Source organism: Phoca vitulina, unplaced genomic scaffold, assembly GCF_004348235.1.
Source record: "Phoca vitulina isolate PV1807 unplaced genomic scaffold, GSC_HSeal_1.0 scaffold31, whole genome shotgun sequence".
In the NCBI taxonomy this organism is placed as follows: Eukaryota; Metazoa; Chordata; class Mammalia; order Carnivora; family Phocidae; genus Phoca; species Phoca vitulina.
The window spans coordinates 23,425,436-23,447,731 of NW_022589734.1; the positions used below are offsets into that span (position 1 = coordinate 23,425,436).

The 22,296-nt window shown below is 45.8% G+C and overlaps 1 protein-coding gene across 1 annotated transcript in view; it reads right to left on the reverse strand.

Moving 5' to 3' along the window:
- GPLD1 (glycosylphosphatidylinositol specific phospholipase D1) overlaps positions 1-22,296 on the reverse strand; it is a 55,062-nt gene that overhangs the window by 10,229 nt on the left and 22,537 nt on the right. Inside the window, exons 8-15 of the mRNA XM_032424725.1 lie at positions 11,928-12,035; positions 11,673-11,700; positions 11,440-11,579; positions 8,924-8,989; positions 6,966-7,086; positions 5,009-5,148; positions 3,382-3,568; positions 1,064-1,174 (exon numbers count right to left, since the gene is read on the reverse strand). Coding sequence (XP_032280616.1) covers positions 1,064-1,174; positions 3,382-3,568; positions 5,009-5,148; positions 6,966-7,086; positions 8,924-8,989; positions 11,440-11,579; positions 11,673-11,700; positions 11,928-12,035 — 901 coding nt within the window. The remainder of the gene's footprint in view (positions 1-1,063; positions 1,175-3,381; positions 3,569-5,008; positions 5,149-6,965; positions 7,087-8,923; positions 8,990-11,439; positions 11,580-11,672; positions 11,701-11,927; positions 12,036-22,296) is intronic.

Below are 22,296 nucleotides of genomic sequence, written 5' to 3' on the forward strand. Positions count from 1 at the left end.
TTGCGTCAGCGTGTTGGAGCCCCCAACGCTGAGACAGCCACCCCTATCCTTTCACATCACACACACTTGTTCAGTGCACCGGCTGGACAACCCGCTCGCCTCCCTGCATTGAGGCCAGCTCTGTTTCTGGCTCGCCCACGGTGCCTTCCCTGACCCGGCCGTGATTCCTCAGAACATGACACGCCGTGTGGCCAGCGTCCACAGCCCTGAGACGCATGTGCGCCATCATTCCCTGTCCTGAACCAGCTCCCATTTTGTAGCTTGCTGGTCTCCACCCTCGCTCATTCAAGAAGCGTTTATGTTCCACCGCGAGCCAGGTGCAGGGAAGACCGTGTAAGTCAGACCACACTCTGTCCTCCCAAAAAGCTGGCCAACGGGCAGGGACACCACGGTGTGGAAGAGACTAGAGGGAACGGCTGTGGTGTGGGGACAGTGACATGGGGCCTACGTCACGGGCTGGTGTCAGCTCCCAGGTGGGTGCCCTGTCGCTCCTGAAGGACCAAGGGGAGAAAGGGCCTTCTCCACGCGTCCTCAGGCCAGGGGGCCTGTGGGTCCAGAGAACAAACGGCTCACAGTCTGGAAGCAGAGAGTGAGGAGACGGGGACAAAGCGAGCTCGTGGCAGGTCGAGGTGATGAGGGGCCTTTGACCTTCTGGGTCACACGGTGCAGGAGCCGGTGCCCTGCCGTGTACGGGGCACATGCGACGAGAGCCTGCGCTGCGGGACCCGGGACCTCGGCCAGGGCGCAGGGATCCAGGGAGGTGTCCGCTCGGCAGTGAGGACGGGGGCTCTCGAGTGGCTGGAACCCCCGTCCCCCTCACCACCATTCAGTATCTTGATGGGAGGGAGGGGGCGCAAAATAGGGGAAACCCAGGAAGGCAGAACTAGGTGCCGCCCGGTAACCCAAGGTCGTGTCAAGGACCCAAACTGAGGGGCCCGAGATCATCTCCCCACAAATGCGGGCCTGGTACATTTGGCTGGCTGCTTCCCACGGACCTTCCCCCAGACGTTCCACCCGCCCCTGCCTCCCCCTCCCCGACCCCCCCCAGCTGCAGCAGCCCTACCGTGTAGGCCAGCTTCTCGGAGCCCACCGACGGCGCTCCCACAGCCAGGTCAGGCATGCCGTCCTTGTTGAAGTCCAACACGGCCAAGGCCGAGCCAAACCGACCTGAGGGCTGAAGGGCACCAGTGACCCCCCGGGCCAAGCCACAGCCTTGAGAAAAGCAGGCGACTCCCTGGGAGGACAGGGACCCGGGCCCCCGACCTGGACGCCGAGGGCCCAGGGACAAATCTGCGGCGACCGGAGCACGTCCGCACCCCGCCTGCTGGGTGTCTGCTTGGAGGGGACGAGGAGGGGCCAGAAAGAAAAGGGTCCGTTCTCACAAGTTCTGGGTTTTTTGAAAATGGTCCCACATGAAGGGCCAGGCTCCCTTGGAAAGTACCCAAAATAAGAGCCCCATACACCAGCAACACTGGCTGCCATGTGACGAGCACTCGGAACGTTCGTCCCACGGGAGGGCACAGCGTGGACAGCACCTTACACGCACGGGGGCAGGTACGTTCACTACGCCCCGTTCACAGCTTACGGACGGGAACCCCAGTCCATTCGGGGACCCTGCTCTTCCGAGCCGGATTCTCTCCTCTCCTGCTCTCCAGAACCGGCCTAGTCCGCAAAGCCACTCCGCCGGCTCTCCTGCTCTTTCACAGCACAGGCGACAGTGAGCAGTCTTGCCAAGCGGAGGCTTGCCCCACACACGTTCCCACGGCCCAGAACCCACATCAATTATGTATTGGCCAATCGGGCTGCACCTGGCGTGCAGCAGCCTCTGGAGAGGGCCCCCCCCCGAGGCGGGAACTTGAAGAACGAGAAAGGGTTGCTCTGAGCACCAAGCACGGAGGGGCAGCCAGGGAGTAAGGGCGCCGGGCGGCGGCGGCCAGCCTCGTTTGGTCGCCAGCTGCACGTCAAGCCCTCCCACACATCAACCCGGTGCTCCTCGACAAGCAGACTCTTCCAGCAGAGCCACGCCCGAGGCCGCTCATCCTCCTCCTCACCCTCCAGACAGGGACACAGACAGGCTGACTGCAGGCCTAGGCTACACCTGCGCCTTCAGCGGCCATAACACGGCACTGCCTCCTTCCTCGTCCCACGGATCTGAGAGCGTGCATCCCCCTCCACGGGCAGAGCCCGGCCGGCAGGAGCCCCAACGCTCTGACACGGCACGGCTTTGTGAGGAAGCAAGGAGCAGAGACGCCTGGGCGGCTCAGTCGTTAGTGGCTGCCTTCGGCTCAGGTCACGATCCCGGGGTCCTGGGATCGAGCCCCGCATCGGGCTCCCTGCTTCTCCCTCTCTGTCTGCCGCTCCCCCTGCTTGTGTGCATGCTATCTGGCAAATAAGTAAGTATCTTAAAAAAAAAAAAAGCAACAGGAATGGGTAAACTTATTTTGGAACATTCTCGTGGTAGCAGAAGGTTCCAGAAAATGGTGTGCGTCTGGGACTATGAAACCTCACACACTGGCCAGCCAACGGAGGATCACCTCTCCAATGCAGGGCTCCTTCTGTCCGGTCGTTAACCCCATACCCTTCATGTGTAAAGTACGTCCAGGCGTGTCATCTTGTTTTGTCCTCACAGCATTAATTCCACAGCAAAAGCGGTTTCCCCAGGACAAAACCACGGTCTGACGTCAAGTCCAGCGTCCCTTGCCCTGCTGCTTGCTGCGGGGAGCACGCAGTCCCACCAAAGCCCCCGAGCTCGCCGGTGACCAGTCGCAAGGCTGCCTGTCCCCCCTTCCTGCTCCTCTTAAGGACTAATGCCAGTCGAGGTCCCTGCTGTCCCGAGACCGAGCGACACTGACTCCACGCAGAGCCTTTCTCCTACAGTCACCGTGGGCCTTTTCTGGGGATGCATCACCACTTAAAATCAAGGAATGAAATCTGAGCGAAGTCTGGAGTTTAGGGAAGAGTCACGTACCAGAGTTGGTTTCTTACATCTGATACGTTGACACCGTAGTTACGTAAGATGCTACCTTAGGGGAAGCCGGGTACAGGGTGTGTGGAACTCTGCACTGTCTTTACAGCTTTTCTGTGAATCTAACATTCTTACAAAATAAAAATTCACATATAAAAAGAGGGAGGCTTAAAAAATTCGGGGGGGTGCTTGTAATCTCAAGAAATCACATCCTGACTGGCGACTCAGAGCAGCTCTGAATAAACAGCAGCTGTGTTTCGGGCGGGTACTGGGCCAACAGGCTTTTAAAAATGGCAAGTGTTCCACAGACGGAGGCCACCAGCCGTTTCCTGGCTATTTGCTCTGGGGAACCTGCCACGAGAGACGGGCAGTGGCTTATGGACACGAGAAGGGAAAGTTGGAGCCGGGCGCCCCACCTGGAAACCCTCCAGGGTCACGTGGGCCTCCTTGTCGAGATCCAGGTCGAGGGGGGGCAGGCCCAGCTCGCTGCCGTACACGAGGTACACGCGCCCAATCTGGCTGTGGCCGGGGCGGCTGTAGCCCGGGGCGCCCACCACCAGGTCCCCGAGCCCGTCCTGGTTGAGGTCAGCCGAGGTCATTGCCCTGTGGGGAAGAAGAGAGAACACCCCGTCCAGTGTCTACGGAGAGCCATGGGTGAGACGGTCGCCTGCTTCTCTCTACAGAACTCCCTCTTGCTGCTTTTTTCACCCTGCGTGGCTGTGGAGAATATCCACTTCTGAGGTTATATGGTTTGTGAGATCTGGTCTTGCTCTCCACGAAACACAACAACACCGGACACATTAAGGCCTCTGGGCATTTCTGAACCTTATGACCCGAGCAGGTGAAAAGCATCTTCACAAAGCATCACATTCGGTGTGCAAACCCAGAGCCGCGAAGCACGATCCTGGGCTCGCCGGGAACACAGGAAATCTGCATCCGGCCGACGGCACCGGGAGCTTTCTGACGGACCAGGTAACAAACGGAAAGGATGGAGCCTGAGACCAACGTGTGTTAAGTACACCGTGTTATTTCTACCATAGCTGCTTAGGGTACCTTGTACCGTGAAGAAATTACATGTTCAGCGTATTTGGTGGATGTTTCCAAACGAGGGTCTATGACCCACGGTTATAGATCAAAGGTCCAAATGTCTTTGTTGGGGCAGCTAGAAAGACCAGAAATCATGTTATTTATTGTAGTTTTCATGGCCATGTAAGGACTGCATGGCGGCACAGAAGGAAAAAGAGAAAAAAAAGTTGTTTCTAAAGGGGCTGCCGCCCAGTGAGAAAGGCCAGACACACTGACCATGGACACACTGCTGTCCCCTGGCTCCCTGGGCTGGAAGCTGGGGAGGGACCTCTGCACCACCCCCCACCCCCCCGTGGCAGCAAGCCCAGCAGGGGACCACCTTTGGCTGCATCAGGAAGGCAGCCAGGAAGAGCCATCATGCACAGGGGACCGGCCAATAAACAGCATTCACCTCCTGTCGCCCGAGCTGGGGCTGAAAGCATCAGGGGCCCCCAAAAAGAAGGGCTGTCAGCAAATTGTTCCAAGGGAAACAGTGTCATCTGGATCTGAGAAGTGTGGTTGAAATAAGAGGTTTCCCCCAAACCGCCATATACTTGGGCTTGGTTTGGGTTGATCATGAAACTCAAGAGGAACCCCCAGCATTCTAAGTATACAATTATTGTGGTGTGCTCGGCTTCTGTCCTATGAAGCGATGATATCCCCATCACTGTAATAGCTGTTTATCCACTCCTAACGTCGTGAGATTCCCAGAAGGACATCGAAGCTTGGCCATTGTTCTACAACACTTCATCATGGTAATTATTCAGTAAAGTGAAAGCTCCCTGCATTTAAACACATTCTGACCCATTTTAAGGAGACAGTTTCATCTTTACAGTAACTTGACCACTATATTAATGTTTTTGTTGATGATGAACTAATTGGAATATAAGGTGCTAACAGGTGCCACCAAAACCATCTGTTGAAATGACTGAACTTCATACTGGGGACAGCTTTCGGGAGTAGGAGAAACACACCTACCAGCCGAGTCTCGTGTAGGGAAAAGACAGGAAGTAAGATGCCAGGGGGCTGGAGACATGTTTCCATGACTGCTGGGAGCTGCCTGTGAACATTGTCCGTATGTTCCTTCCCAAAGTCTGGTACAGAAAAGTAAGGGAGTCCTGGAAACACAAAATCATTACAGATAAGGACACGTGGCGTAATCAATGAAAACTATTATTTCTCGTCAAAAGTATTAGACTTTCTAAAGGAAACCCATTTTGACAGTGCTAAAAAAATAAAGCATCAATTCCTATCAGTAAGATCCCTTGGGATGAGCAATTAGGGAGGCAAATCATGACCCCTGTATGCAGAGAGGGATCTGAGGTGTTCTGAACGTGGTTGTGCGCAGACTTGAGTGGCCCCGAATAATCCCGCCCCATGCAGGACCCATCCACGGCCAGGGGATACAACTCTGAATCCACCCAAGGGCGAAGGAGACCCCACCAGGGCTCTGAGGCCTGGCCTGGACGGGAGCACAGTGGGCAGAGCCGGCCGGGGCGGGGGGGTGCCCTGCGGGACGGGGCTGTGCCTCCTGGTTCCGCACGCTAGCGCCCCCCCCGTTGGCTGCCCCCAGACGCTCACCCTCATGCCCCCTGCGCCTTGCCCGCTCTTCCAGGAAGCACTTACTCAGCTTCTGTGTGCCAGGCACCAGGACGGGCCTTGGCACCAGAAAGCCCCTCTCCCACGGGACCACCCTTCCACAGAGGAGACCAACCTGAGTAACTATGGGACAACACAGGAAGTGCTGTGGTGGGGGGCCCAGGTCACGGCGGGCTACGGAATTCACGGAGCCCAGTGCAGAATGAAAATGCAGAGCCCCTGGTTCAAAAAAGTTTTAAGAATTTTTTTTAAAGATTTTATTTATTTGAGAGTGAGTGTGAGCGGGGCGGGGAAGGGAGGGAGGGAGAAAGGGTCTGAAGCAGACTGTGCTGAGCGTGATGCCCCACGTGGGGCTCGATCCCACGACTGCGAAACCACAACCTGAGCCCAAACCAGGAGTCAGACGCCCAACTGACTGAGCCACTCAGGTGACCCTAAGTTATTAGGAGTTTTAAGACAGCAAGAGCACTAACCCAAGTGTGGGGCCCTTCTCAGGGTGACTACAGGCCCCCCCGTGTGATAGCACACCCGAGAAGCAGGCCTGCCTGGGCCGGGCCCAACTCCCAGGGGCACCAGCTAGATGGTGTCCTCTGAACCCTCCAGACATTAAGAGCCCTTCACAATCCAATGCCTGCTTCCCTTCCCAAACCCCTCCTAGTGCCTTGTATCCCTGTCTTGTTTTCCAAGCAAACGAGTCTACTCATATCTCCAAATAACCCTAAACTTTCCCAAGAGATACATGCTCACTGATGAAATACTATCTACTATTCAAGGCCTAATGCAAATGCCGCCTCTGCCGTGAAGCCGTCTCTGATTGACAGCGAAGATGCAAGCTATCTTATAGGCAAAGTACTCCCCACCCAGATGTTATTTGCATTCTATTTGCATATGATTATTTGTGTATTTATCACCACAATTAGACAAATTTTCTAAAGGTCAGAGTCCATTTCCCTTTCATCTTAAACCCCCAGTTGAACATCTGACACTTAAAAGGTGATCTCACGGATGGATTTCATATGCATCATCCCCCTGCATGGGGCTCTGCACGGTGAGCCTGCCATTTTGCTGACACGGTTTGCCTAAGGGCAAAGCAGGCCTGGCCCAGGTGCCCAGGGCCACCTCGGGCTCCACTGGACTGGCCCAAGGCCACAGAGGTCCACACACACATCTCAGAACATCTCTGGAAAAAAACAGATTTGGAGGCCAAGGATATTTGTGGCCTGGCTCATGCGCAGGTGACTCTCAGTGAATGACTGAAGGGCCAGTGAGTCTATAAGGACAAGATCATAGGGGCAGCATGTCCCTCCTTCCCCCACCGGAAGCAGAAAACTCTTACCGAAGTCCAGGAATCCACGCTGAAGAGCACACCTCTTTTAGTATAGCTTATATTTTTCGTAACATTTTTGGTTAGGGATGCAGTCAGATTCCTATGGAAATCATTTTTCTGCACTCTGGAGCTGTTGAAAAGGGAAAACAAAATGGGTCAGACTGAGGGAGCAACAGGCCCCTGAATGAAGGAATTGAAGAATACGTCAAGTCGATCGCTGGTGAGAGAATGTAACATTCGAGTATCTGGAAGTTGAAACACCTTTCATGCGACATCCCACGGAATTTTAGTGAACATGTTTCCAAGGTGTAAAAGCCTGTCCTTACCAAAAATACTTCCCAGAGCCTCAAAGTCCTATAGCATGGAAGTTGTGAATTTCTTCTAGATTACTTAAAAAAAAAAAAAAAAGAGTTTCAGTATTCCACACAAATAGTCAAGAAATAATGTAGCTATTTGGGAAGCTGGCATGAGGGCGTACGGATTTATCTTTGAAGACCTGCTAGAATGAATCCAACGATAAAAGCACATTTTCAAATTCATGCGTTCTAACGAGACTACAAACCAGGTGCCTAGAGGAGATGGACAGGCTTCCCACGTGACTGAAGTGAAGCCCACACAATGGGAGTGAGCAAAGGGGCGCGTGTGAAACAGCCCAGCGTGGGGACCCTGACAGTCTAGAGACTGCAAGCCTGACCTAAAGGCACTCAAGTCAGTCACCAAAAAGGAAGGGAGGTGGGAGGGAGGGAGCAAAGAAAGGAAGGAAAGGAAAGAAAAAAGACTGTCCTGATTTAATAAATCCAACCATGAGGGCTTAACTGAACCTGCCTGTCTTCTGTTCTTCTGAAGCTCTCTGCTCTCTGACCTTAGGACCCTTCGCTGCTATGTCCTGTTTGAGCGTCTAACCCTCGCTCACTCTGAAGTGTCCCGGTTGAAACACTTCTTCACCGAGAGCTCCCCTGGGACGGGGTTGGGATGCTCTGTGGTACATCCTCTTCCCTCCTACGCTTGAGAGCATGTATGAGTTCTGGCCAGCGCCCATGCACCTGCCAGGACGCACGCCCTAATACAGCAGGAACGCCTTCTGCCCTGCTCACGAGGCCTCAGCGCCTGAACCAGCTCCTGGCAGCAGACAGGAGGAAATACTGCCTTATTGATATTTGTAATATTAATACAGTTTTAAGCACATGCAGTTGGCACACGACCCCAGCAGGAATACCACCCTCTGGCCCCCTTCCTCAGAAACTACCTAGAAGTCTCCTCACCCTGTCTCATCAATGACGACTTTCTCAGGGTGAAATATGGATAAAGGTTATGCATAATAACAATGAGAGTAGTATTACTATTTACTGCCATTTTTATTGTTTAGCGAGCAACTTCCTGATGTGCTGTTTACCTCCATTCCTGCATGCTATCCAGGCCATGATTTTGGGAATATGCACTTTTTTTTTCTTTTTTAAGGATTTTATTTATTCCCTGAGCAGGGAGCCTGATGTGGGGCTCGACCCCAGGACCCTAAGATCATGACCTGAGCCGAGGGCAGACGCTTCGCTGACTGAGCCACCCAGGGGCCCCTGCACATGTTTTTTCTATTTTGCCAAAGGAGGAAGCTGTACCTCAAAAAAAAATTAGCGACTTGTTCAAAATCACATGGCTGTAAACAGCAGACCTGGGATTTGAACCTCTGTGTGTCTACAAATCCTGTGCCTTCGATGTCTGTTGAGCATCCTTCTGGGCAAGATGTTCTTTTTATTTTTTTTTAAGGTTTTATTTATGAGAGAGAGAGGAGGGAGGAGCAGAGGGAGAGGGAGCAGCAGACCCTGCACTGAGCGCAGAGCCAACACAGGGCTCGATCGCAGGACCCTGAGATCACGACCTGAGCCGAAACCAAGAGTCAGTCGCTTAACCCACTGAGCAACCCAGGCGCCCAAGATGTTCCTTTTCTAGGAACAGTTTTGGAATCCACTTACCCCTGGGTGCTGGCTTGTTGGCCGCCACATGCAATGAACAGAGGGTTCTCAGGCAGGTTGCAGTCACTGGAAAGAGATGAATCAGGCATTTTTCTACCTCCTTCGCAAGCGTGAGTGTTACTGAGAATCGGTGGTGCACTTCAAGCCGCCTCCAGCGGCCTAATGCAGGGGGGGCTCATTGCCGAGCCAGACATGATGGGTGAAGAACCTCGGTCCTACCTGATGAGGGCGGACGAGCTGACTGCTGGTAGCAGGACGGTAACGCAGGCAGCCCCACGCTCCGGTCAGCCCGGACTCACAGCCATCCTCCCATCCTCTTCCTCACCCTCTTCCTCACCCCCCCCCACCCCCCGACTCCACCTGCTGAGCGGTCCCCACACTAACATGAACCATCTCGGAGTTCAAGATGGAAAGAAACAGTTTCCCAACTGTGCCCCTCTCTGCCCGATCATGCCCATTTTTTTTTTTAAGATTTTTATTTATTTATTAGCACAAGCGGGGAGGAGGGGCAGAGGGAGAGGGAGAAGCAGACTCCCTGCTGAGCAGGGAGCCCGATGTGGGACTCAATCCCAGGACTCCAGGATCATGACCTGAGCCGAGGGCAGACGCTTCACCGACTGAGCCACCCAGGCGCCCCTATGAATAATCTTTGAATTAAGTAGCACTCTGGCTGGGAATGTACCATTCTTTCACTGTTTCTTTAGGAAAATACGCTACTAGAGTTTTATCAGTTAGCTAAGAAATGCTTATAATATGAAAACAAGTACATTGTTTCTTTCACTCATGAATTTGTCTTCTCTTTGGAGCCCCAAAGTTCTCATAAAGTTCCACAAATTCTGATGAATCTTCCTTTGTGTGTGTGGGTTGTGTGTAAAGATGCAGTCAATTCATGGAATTTTCGCCTTGACAAATTAGAACAGAGATCAAGAGACAATCTGTTTCTTCACAAACTCTCCTAATTAAAGAATAAAGTCTAGCTGTCTGTAGCTATTTGGACAACCTAACCAAAACAAACACCAAAGCTGCTCTCCACTTGAGGATCATGACACATGGACTTTATAAAAACAAATAAATGCAGGTCATTCACACTCATATGACCAATATAAATTTAACTTCCTTCCAATAATAATTATAATACTAGTAGCCAACATGTATTAAGTGCTCCCTAATGCTAAACCATTTGCATGAGTGACCTCACGTCGTCCTCCCAACAACCCCATGGCAAAGATAGAATTATTACTGTCCCCATTTCACAGATGAGAAAACAAAGCTTAGGGAGGTTTAGCTACTTGCTTGGGGTAACTCAGCAGTGAGAGGCAGATCTTGCCAATCCCAAAGCCCATCCGCTATCTTCGTGTGCACCTAAAAAGCCACAGCCACAGAAGGAGAGCCTGGGGATTTCACAGGAGGCTTATTTCACTATTAAAAAATAGTATTTATATTGGATTGTTTACTGTTTACCAACTGTTTAAAACAGGTTCTAATATTTACAGCCTAGTATCGACTTTATCATGCAAGGGAATTTTGTTTCAAAGCACAATATATAATTACGGTTACCATTTGACTACTAGCAAAGGTTTTTAAGGGCACAGAAGAGTATCACCCAGCATGTAACATCCCGAAGCTACATGGATTTAGGTCCCTCCGATTTAGCCCAGCCCTATGCTCCTCCACCTGGCAGAGCCGCCTGGGGCAGACCCAGCCCTCGAACCCCCTCTCCCACTCCACGGCTGCTGCTGGAGCTCCGCGCCCTGCCAGCACTGCTCCCTCCCCAGACCCCCACCCACCCCACCCAGGTCGGCAGCCGCAGACGGCCGCAGACTCCGTGGCCTGCTTGCACACTGGCTCGGAGGGGAGCCCTGGCCGTCTCACGCAGCCGGCGGACTCTGCGAGCCTATGGGCCACTGCGGCTGGGATTCGGGCGGCCCGTCTACCCCGCTCTACACACCCTGGGCTGAGTCTCTGGCTAACACTCCTCCCGGACATGCACGGCAGGAGCGGGGCAGGAGCGGAGAAGGAGCTGGGCCCCAGATGCTGTTCCATACGGGCTGAGTGTCCGACTCCACCAGAAGGCTGTGATTTACAAATGCGTCCATTTCTGATTTTACTTTGGAGTGGGGGTGGGGGGGTGTTCAGTGAAGCGCTCTTTGAAACCCTTTATCGAGATGGCAGCAGGTGGAAAGGAGGCTCGCTGAACCGTGGCCGCTGGAGCCTGGGCACAGCCTGGGTCCTCCCGGAAGAGAAGACACAGCCCAGAGGTGGAGGGGGGCCCTCCCACCGAGCACGGTTCTTCAGGATCTCTCTGTCCCTGAAACAGGGAACAGCGGCACGTGTAATCAGACGGGAGCGCGTCTTGAGTTTTGAGACCAGAGTTTCCATTCTTTTCCTCCTTGGTTAGGAGAGGCTGGCACTTCGTGAGACCTTTTCATCTGATCAAGTGAAAACCTGGGAGCGGCACCAGGAGAGGGAGGGACGGGGCAGGAGTGACTGGTAGAAGAAGTGGGGCAGGGTCTCACCTGGTCCCGTTCTCTAACATGAAGCTCGTCAGACGGTAAATATTAGTGGACCAAAAAGCCATGTCATCCAGTCCCCCCAGGAAATATTCTTGGAATTGTTCCACCAAAAATGGAGACTTTCTGGAGTAAGTGGAATAAAGCTATGGCACAGAAAAAGAAAACTCAGTAAGTTTTTTTTTTTCTGGTAACTTTATAATCCTTTAAATGAAGATTTTGAAGAATGAAGCCTTTACCTTGGAAATAGCTAACATCTCACCATACCTGCAACATGAACAAAAATTTTGCCTGTTGAGTTGTGTTTGTACAAAGAAGTGAAGCAAATAAAAACCAAGCTCCATCCACATGTATCTACCATGATGCAACTGCCTTTGAAAAGAGCAAAAATCCAGAAATCCAAAATCCAACTCGGGAGACTTAAAATGTCAGCAAGTGCACTAAGAAGTCACACACTCAAATCAACCACAAAGTTTCCTCTGGGTCACACCTACATTTCCAAGAACTGAAGGTATGAACAGTCAACAATTGCATTTTTGGTGATGACTTCTCGGCCATAGAGTTTCTTATAAATCTCCAGCAGATCTTCAGTGGGCACATACCTGAGAAAAGCAATGGAATAAAATAAGATTCTGAAATTGAAGACAATATCGGCAGCAAAAGCAGCGACCATTTACTCCATGATTATTACATGCCAGGCATTATGCAAAGTGCTTTCCACAAACTATTTATTTAATCCTACTTAAAAGCCTAGGTGGTTGGTACTACTACATTCCCACCGGACCTAAGAGGACACTAAAGCACAGAAAACGGAATTAATTTCCCCAAAGATGCAGAGCAAACGACTGATAGCTTAATCCGGTATTTATGAAGGTACATTCAAAGACGGGAAACTAACTCTTAAGGTATAAAAAGGATGTTTAGTCTTGTGAATTCATAGTTCAAGGAGCAATATATTTTAATTCTTTGGAGCACTGAATTTTTCTCCAAAGTTATTACTAATTTTTGAGAGAGAGAGAGAGCAGAGAGGGGAGGGGGAGAAGGAGAGAAAGAATCTCAAGCCGGCTACATGCCCAGAGTGGAACCCAATGCAGGGCTCGATCTCACGACCCTGAGATCAGGACCTGAGCTGAAATCAAGAGTCAGATGCTTAACCGACTGAGCCACCCAAGTGCCCCCAAAGTTATTATTTTTAAAACACCAAAAATAGCTCCTCTATAGAGTAAACAGTATAAGATGGCAAAAAGAATTCTAAGTCAGGCTTTTGGTTGACAGCTCCTCGTTATTTCAGTTGGAAGAAGAGTAGCACACATGAGATTAATGCTAAATCATCTTCTGTCTTCATTTCTGAAGCCTTAGACTATACTGGACAGAAACCACAACCAAGCAAAACCCGATTTTAGTGTATTTATAAGAAAGAATCTATGGATATATCCACTTTTTAATTTACAAGAGCACCAGAGTTGTCCTCCCAACAGAAATAGCTTCAGGCTAGACACAATAACAAAAATATTTTTTTAGATGAATCACCACGCTAGCAAGAAGGTTTTCTTTTCCAAAAGCCCAAAACAAATTGAAACTGGAAACTTGAAGAGGTAAGCAAATGTGGAAGCCAAGCTTTGCCCCAAGCCCTTGGAGATTTTCCGATGGCTGCCTTGTATGCCGAAGATGTGGGCTGAAGCGTAGGAACCAGCCAAAGCAGCCCATCTCAGAAGAGACTCTGCACTGAAAGCTACCCTCGGCAGGAGCATCAGCTAGAGACAAACCCAACCTATTAAAAAGGACAGCAAAGAAACTGGTCTTCATCTTGACAATGCACAGAGAAGGGGAGAAACAGATCTCCCCCTAAAACTCGTAACTACTACCAGTCCCACAAACGTTCTGTCCTGCATTCATGCCATCGCTGTAATCAGGAAAACCTCAAGGGCTGAATGTAACTCAATGTGGTCCTAGGTTAACATGCCTCGAGGCAGCCTGCAGAAGTCCAGACAAACCCTCGCTGGAGAAATGCAACTCTACGGCCATGAGTAATTCGAGCACCATGGGACATAACCAAGAGAACCAGTGTAACTATAGTTAGAGCTGCTAAAGTCGACTTGAAGGCAATAAGCATTCATTAGAGATGAGGAAGGTCACTATGTCATGATAAGGTTCAACTCACCAGAAAGACATGAGATTTTTACACTTGAATGTACCTAACAATGTATCTTCAAAACATATATATACACACACATATATACACATATATATACATACACACACACACATACACACACACACATATACACACACACATACACACATACATATACACATACACACGCACATACACATACACACACATATACACATACGCATATACACATACACATACATACACATACACACACATATACACATACACACGCATATACACATACTCACATGCATATACACATATACATATACATACATATACACATTTACACATACATATATATATATTTATATCTCTCTATATATATATCAAGTTGACAGAACCTCAAGGAGAAATGGGAAAAAAAAAAATCCACTATCGCTGGGGGAAATTTTTTAACAAATTTTTCTCTCAGTAATTATTAGATCAACCTAATATAAAATAAAAAGGCTATTTATAATTTTAACAGTAAATTTAATGAGCTTACACTAGTAAGCAAATATGTAACATTAGGTCAAAAATTGGAGAACATTCTCTTCAAGCACAGATGGGATATTTACAAGAGTTGATTAATGCTAGACCTTAAATTGAGACTCAGTGGGAGACTCCTGACAAAGATGAAAGATGACAGAGCAGGAGGACCCTAGATCGATCCCATCTCACTGAGCCAACACTCACATCAGTGCAACAACCCAGAAAACAACCCAAAGACTGGCAGAAGAGTGGCGCCTGGCCAGCTCAGTCAGAAGATCGAGTAACTCTTGATCTCAGGTTTGTGGGTTCCAGCCCCATATTGAGGATAGACATTACTAAAATGAAAATAATTAAAAAAAAAAAAAGACTGGCAGAAGAGACTCCACAACTAAATGTAGAGAAGAGACCGGCTCAAGGAGAGTAGAAAAGGCAGAGACATGGTGTGGCTGCTAAACCCCATGGGTCTGGCTACCAGAAGGAGGGAGCCATGGTTTCAGGGAGGGGTGAGAAGCAGATTATCACACTGGGGAGCCTGCAAGGGGGAGCTAAATCCCCACAGCATTTAGCTTTGAAAATGAGAGGGGCCAAATGTTCTGAGTTCTAGCCAGTGGGACTTAAAGCCTAGAATTTAAAAAAATCAGTGGGCTTGGCTCTGGAAGAGCCCAGAGAGTAACAGGAAGCTCCGTCTCTGCCCTTAAAGAGATAGCACGACAGGGCACCTGGGTGGCTCAGTTGGTTAAGCATCTGCCTTCAGCGCAGGTCATGATCCCAGGGTCCTAGGATCAAGCCCCTCATCAGGCTCCCTGCTCAGTGGGAAGCCTGTTTCTCCTTCTGCCTCTGCTGCTCCGCCGGCTTATGTGCATGCTCTCTTAACAAATAAAATCTTGAAAAAAAAAAAAAAAACAGGACAAAAATCACAGAAAGAGACCTAAGCAAAGTAAGTAATATGACTGATAGGGAATTTTTATTTTTTTAAAGATTTTATTTATTCATTTGAGAGAGAGAGCACAAGAGAGGGGCCGAGGAAGAGGGAGAAGCAGACTCCGATCCCAGGACCTCTGGATCATGACCAGAGCTGAAGACAGATGCTCAACCAACTGAGCCACCCAGGTGCCCCGTGATAGGGAATTTAAAGTAATGATCATAAAGATATTCCCTGGACTTAAGAAAAGACTGGAGGCCATCAGTGAGATCCTTACCACAGAGATTAAAAAAAAAAAATCAGATGAAGAACATGATATTGAAATAAGAAATACACTTGATAGAATAAATAGGCTAGAGGAAGCAGAAGAACAAATGATCTGGAAGACAGAGTAATGGAAGTAATCAAGCTGAGCAGGTGAGAGAAAAAATTATGCAAAACAAGAATGGACTTAAGGAACTCAGTGGCTCCATCAAACATGATGGCATTCGCATTATAGGGATCCCAGTAGGAGAGAGAGAAGGGGGGGTGGCAGAAAATTTATTTGAAGAAATAATAGCTGAAAACTTCCCTAATGTGAGGAAGGAAACAGATACTGAAATGCAGGAAGCACAGAGCTATCCCCCCAAAACTCAAGAAGGTCCACACCAAGACACATAATAATTAAAATGGCAAAAAAGTCATGATAAAGAAACAATTTTAAAAGCAGCAAAAGACAGTTACATACCATACCCTGTAAGGCTATCAACTAATTTTTCTACAGAATCTGAAAGCAAGAAGGGAGTAGCATGATATATTCAAAGTGCTGAATGGGAAAAATCTGCAGTGAAGAATGCTCTATCCAGCCTTTAGAAGGAGAGATAAACAGTTTCCAGACAAACAAAAACTAAAGGAGTTCATGACCACTAAACCAGCCTTACAAGAAATGTTAAAGGGGACTCTGTGAGTGGAAAGGAGAGACCGTTAAGTGAAGAGTATGAAAAATAGAAAACACAGAAACAGTAAAAAAAGTAAATCTGTAAAAATAAGTCAAGGGATTCACCAAAATAAGAGGATGTAAATTATGCCACCAGATCCCTAAAATGTGTGTGTGTGTGGGGGGGGGAGTAAAGAATGGGTTCAAGTTAAACAACCATCAGCTTAAAACAGACTATGTGCAGAAGATGTTATATACAAACCTGTGTATGAAATGGTAACCACAAGTCAAAAACCACTAATAGATATAAAAAAAAACAGAGAAAGGAATCTAAGTCTATCACTACAAAAAGCCAACTAATCATAAGCGAAAAGAGCAAGAGAAGGATCAGAAAAAAAAAAAAAACCTAAAGAAAGCACCACAAAATAAGTAACAAAATGGACTAAAAAACATACCTATCAATAATTACCATGAATGTAAATGGACTAAATGCTCCAATCAAAAGACATAGGGTGACAGGATGGATTAAAAAAAAAAAAAAAACAAGACTCATCTATATGTTGCTTACAAGAGACTCATCTCAGACTGAAAGACACCTGCAGACTGAGAGTGAGAGGATGGAGAAGCACTTATCATGCACATGAATGTCAAAAGAAAGCTAGGGTAGCAATACTTATATTGGACAAAACAGACTTTAAAACAAACACTATAAAAAAAGTAAATAAAACACTGTAACAAGAGACAAATAAAGGCACAATGTAATAAAAAAGGTGACAATCCAACAAGAAGATACAACAATTGTAAATATTTATGCACCCAATATGGGAGCTCCCAAACATATAAAGTAGTTAATAGCAAGTGTAAAGGAAGTAACTGATAGTAATACAATAATAGTAAGGGACTTTAACACCCCATTTACATCAATGGACAGATCATCCAAACAGAAAATCAAGAAAACAATGGCTTTGAATGACACATTGGATCCAATGGATCTAACAGATATATTCAGAACATTCTATTCTAAAACGGAAGAATACACATTCTTTTCCAGTGCACACGGAACATTCTCCAGAACAAATCATATATCAGGCCTCCACAAATTCAAAAAACCAAAGTCATACCATGCATTTTTTCTGACCACAATGCTATGAAACTAGAAATTATAAAAACTGGAAGGAACATGGGTGGGGGGATGGGTTAGCCTGGTGATGGGTATTAAATAGGGCATGTATTGCATGGAGCACTGGGTGTTATACACAATGAATCATAGAACACTACATCAAAAACTAACAATGTAATGTATGGTGATTAACATAACAATAAAAAATTTAAAAAAACTGGAAGGAACACAAATACATAGAGGTAAAATAACATGCTACTAAACAATGAATGGGTCAACTGAGAAATCAGAAAAGAAATTACAGATTACACTGAAATAAATGAAAACACAACAGTCCAAAATCTTTGGGTTACAGCCACAGGGGTTCTAAGAGGGAAGTTTATAGCAATACAGGCCCACCTCAAGAAGCAAGAAAAATCTCAAATAAACAACCTAACCTTATGCCTAAAGGAGCTAGAAAAAGAACAAACCCCAAAACCAGTAGAAGGAAGGAAATAATAAAGAGTAGAGCAGAAGTAAATGATGTAGAAACTAAAAACCAATAGAACAGATCAATGAAGCCATGAACTAGTTCTTTGCGAAGATTAAAAATTCAGCCAGACTAAGGGGCGCCTGGGTGGCTCAGTCGTTAAGCGTCTGCCTTCGGCTCAGGTCATGATCCCAGGGTCCTGAGATCGAGCCCCGCATCGGGCTCCCTGCTCGGCGGGAAGTCCGCTTCTCCCTCTCCCACTCCCGCTGCTTGTGTTCCCTCTCTCGCTGTGTCTCTCTCTGTCAAATAAATAAATAAAATCTTAAAAAAAAAAAAAAAAACTTCAGCCAGACTCGAGAGAGAGAGAGAGATTTTAAATAAACAAAAACCCCCAAAAGAGGGGAAATAACAAATGACACCACAGAAATACAAAAAAACTCTAACAGAATATTATGAAAACCTATACACCAGCAAGTTGGACTACCCAGAAGAAATGGATAAATTCCTAGGAAAATATAAACTACCAAAACTGAAACAAGAAGAAATAGAAAATTTGAACAGACTGATTACCAGCAATGAGACTGAATCAGTAATCAAAATCTCAAAATCTCCCAACAAACAAAACTCCAGGACCAATGGCTTCACAGGCAAATTCTACCAAACATTTAAAGAGTTAATACCTATTCTTCTCAAACTATCCCAAAAAATAGAAGAGGAAGGAAAACTTCCAGATTCATTCTATGAGGCCAGCATTACCCTGATAACCCAAACCAGATAGACACCATAAAAAAGGAGAATTATAAGGCCGGTAGGTGTCATGAACACGGATGTAAAATTCCTCAACAAATGCTAGCAAACCAAATCCAATAACACATTTTTAAAAAACCATTCACAATGATCAAGTAGGATTTATTCCTGGGTTGAAAGGGTGGTTCAATATTCACAAATCAATCAATACAAATTACATCAATAAGAGGAAGAATAAAAACTACATGATCATTTCAATAGATGCAGGAAAAGCATCTGACGAAGTACAACATCCTGTCATGATTTAAAAAAAAACAAAAACAAAAAAAAACCTCCACAAAGTAGGTTTAGAGGGAGCATGCCTCAACACAATAAGGGCCATATATGAAAAACCCACAGGGAACATCATACTCGATGGTGAGAAACTGAGAGCCTTTCCTCTAAGGTCAGGAATAAGACAACTGTGTCCACTCTCACCACTGTTACTTAACATAGTACTGGAAGTCTTAGCTACAGCAATCAGACAACAAAAAAGAAATAAAAGGCATCCAAATTGGTAAGGAAAAAGTAACACTTATCACTATTTGCAGATGACATGATACTTTATATAGAAAACCTAGAGACTCCACAAAAAACCCCTAGAGTTGATGAATGAATTCAGTAAGATCACAGGATATGAATGTCAATGTATAGAATTCTGTTGTATTTCCATATACTAATAGTGAAGTAGCAGAAAGAGAAATTAAGAAAACAATCCCATTTACAACTGCACCAAAAACAAAATATCTAGGAATTAACCTAACCAAAGAGGTGTAAAACCTGTACTCTGAAAACTATAAAACACTGATGAAAGAAATTGAGGATGACACAAAGAAATGGAAGGACATTCCAGGCTCATGGATTGGAAGAATATTGTTGACATGTGGATACGACTCAAGGCAATCTACACACTTAATGCAATCCTAATCACGATGCTTGGGTGGTTCAGTTGGTTAAGTGACCAACTCTTGATCTCAGCTCAGGTCTTGATCTGAGGGTAATGAGTTCAAACCCCTTGTTGGGCTCCATGCTGGGCAGGGAGCCTACTTTTAAAAAAATGCAATCCCTATCAGAATACCAACAGCATCTTTCACAGAGCTAGAACAGACAATCCCAGAATTTGTATGGAACCACTAAAGACCCCACATAGCCAAAACAATCTTGAAAAAGAAAAGCAAACCTGGAGGTATCACAATTCCAGACTTCAAGTTGTATTTCAAAGCTGCAGTAATCAAAATAGTATGATAATGGTGCAAAAATAGACATGTTAATCAATGGAACAGAATAGAAAACCCAGAAATGAACCCACAATTATTGTTCAATTAATCTCTGACAAAGCAGGAAAGGACAGCCAATGGGAAAAAAGACAATCTCTTCAATAAATGGTGCTGGGAAAACTGGACAGCTACAGGCAAAAGAATGAAAGTGGACCACTTTCTTACATCATACACAAAAATAAACTCAAAATGGGTTAAAGACCTAAATGTGAAACCTGAAACTATAAAAATCCTAGAAGGGAGCACAGGCAGTAATTTCTCTGACATTAGCCATAGCAACATTTCTCTAGGTATGCTTCATGAGGCAAGGGACATGAAAGCAAAGATAAACTATTGGGACTTCATCAAAATAAAAAGCTCTGCACAATGAAGGAAACAATCAGAAAAGCTAAAAAGTATCCTATGGAATGGGAGAAGATATTTTCAAATGACATATATGATAAAGGGTTAGTATCCAAAATATACAAAGAATTAATATTAAGTCAATACCAAAAAAACCCCCCAAATAATCCAATTAAAAAAGGGCAGAGAACATGGACATTTCTCCAGAGAAGACATGCAGATGGCCAACAGACACATGAAAAGATGTTCAACATCATTCATCATCAGGGAAATGCAAATCAAAACTACAATGAGCTATCACCTCACATCTCTTAGAATGAATTAAAAAACAACAACAACAACAACAAAACAAGCAGCAAGTACTGGAGAGGATGTGGAGAAAAAGGAACCCTCGTGCACTGTTGGTGGGAATGCAAACTGGTGCAGCCACTGTGGAAAACAGGACGGAGGTGTATAGAACTGCCGTATGACCCAGCAATTGCACTACTGGGTGTTTACCCCCAAAATACAAAAACACTAATTCAAAGGGATACATGCACACCATGTTTATAGCAGCATTATTTACAAGAGCCAAGTTATGGAAGCAGCCCATCGACTGATGAATGGATAAAGAAGAAGTGGTGTATACCTACAATGGAGTATTACTTAGCCATAAAAAATGAAATCTTGCCATTTGTAACAACACGGATGGAGTTAGTATAATGGTAAGTGAAACAGAGAAAGACAAAAACCATATGATCTCACTCATATGTGGAATTTAAGAAACAAAACAAATGAGCAAAGGGGGAAAAGAGAGAGGCAAACCAAGAAATAGATTCATCACTATAGAGGACAAACTGATGGTTCCCAGAAGGGAGATGGGTGGGTGAATGGGTGAAATAGGTGGAGAGGATTAAGAACACACTTATGATGAGCACTGAGTAATGTATAGAATTGTTGAATCACTGTATTGTACACCTGAAATTATCTAACACTGCATGTTAACTACACTGGAATTAAATTTAAAAACTTAAAAGACTCCATAAATTTCACAGGAACCTGAAGAAAATAAATATATGAGTAAAAAGTAATAGAAGAGAAAATGAACATATAATAGAGAGGATCAATAAACCCAAATGTTCATTCTTTAAGATAATGAAACTGAAATGAGATTAGTTGTTGAAAAACGTTAAGGAAAGTCAGGATAAAGAACATTACAGATAACAAGGGAACACAAGTACAAATAAAAGAAATAAACAGTAAAGTATTAAGAACAACCTCATGCCACAATGTTTATACATTTAGATGAAATGGAAAAACGCTAGAAAAATAAAACACCTTAAGAAGAAATTGAAAAACTGTAGTCCTATAACCATGACTGAAGTTTTAAGAAGTCCCTATAAAGAGAACACCAGGCCTAGGAAGCTTTACCGATTCCACCGAACATTCAAGCAATCAAAGTTTTGATCTTACATAGACTTCCAGAGAATAGAAAAGGAAGGAACACTCCCTACCTGATGTCATGAAGCTGGCATAACCTTGATACCAGTAAACCAAACAAGGAAAGAAGAAAGGAAAATTACAGTACAAGCTCACCCAAAATAAAAATACAAAAATCCCAGGCTGCAATAAATGTAACAAATATTAAAAAGAAAATATACTATTGCAAAGTTGGTTTTGTCCCAGGAATTCAACTTGCTTAAATATTAGCAAATAGATTAGTACAATCGCTATATTAAGTTAAAAAAGAACTATTTCAATAGATGCAGAGTAAGAGTTCAATACGTATGAAGTTAATTTATAATAAAAACCACTAGCAAACTGAAATAGAGGGAAACTGCCTTAAGTTGATAAAGGATAACAAAAACCTAGGGCAAACATTCTATTTGATGAAATTTTGAATGCATTCTCTTTAAGATCACAAACAAGGTAAGTATGCTTAGTATCGCCAGTTCTATTGTACTGAAAATATTAGCCAGTGTGGTACAGCAGAAAAAAGAAAGTTACAAAGATTGGAAAAGGAAAAGCAAGATGGTCACAATTTGTAGATGATGCATTGTAGAGTCTACAGTAAATTCAGAAAGTCTCCAGATATGTTATAATGAATAAGGGAGCTTAGAAATGTTGCTAGAGGGGCGCCTGGGTGGCTCAGTCGTTAAGCGTCTGCCTTCGGCTCAGGTCATGATCCCAGGGTCCTGGGATCGAGCCCCACATCAGGCTCCTTGCTCAGCGGGGAGTCTGCTTCTCCCTCTCCCTCTGCCTGCCGTTCTGCCTACCTCTGCTCTCTCTCTCTGTGTCAAATAAATAAATAAAATCTTAAAAAAAAAAAAAAAAAGAAATGTTGCTAGGTACAAAAATCAAAATTAGAAAGTGACTTGCATTCTATACAGCAACAATCAATT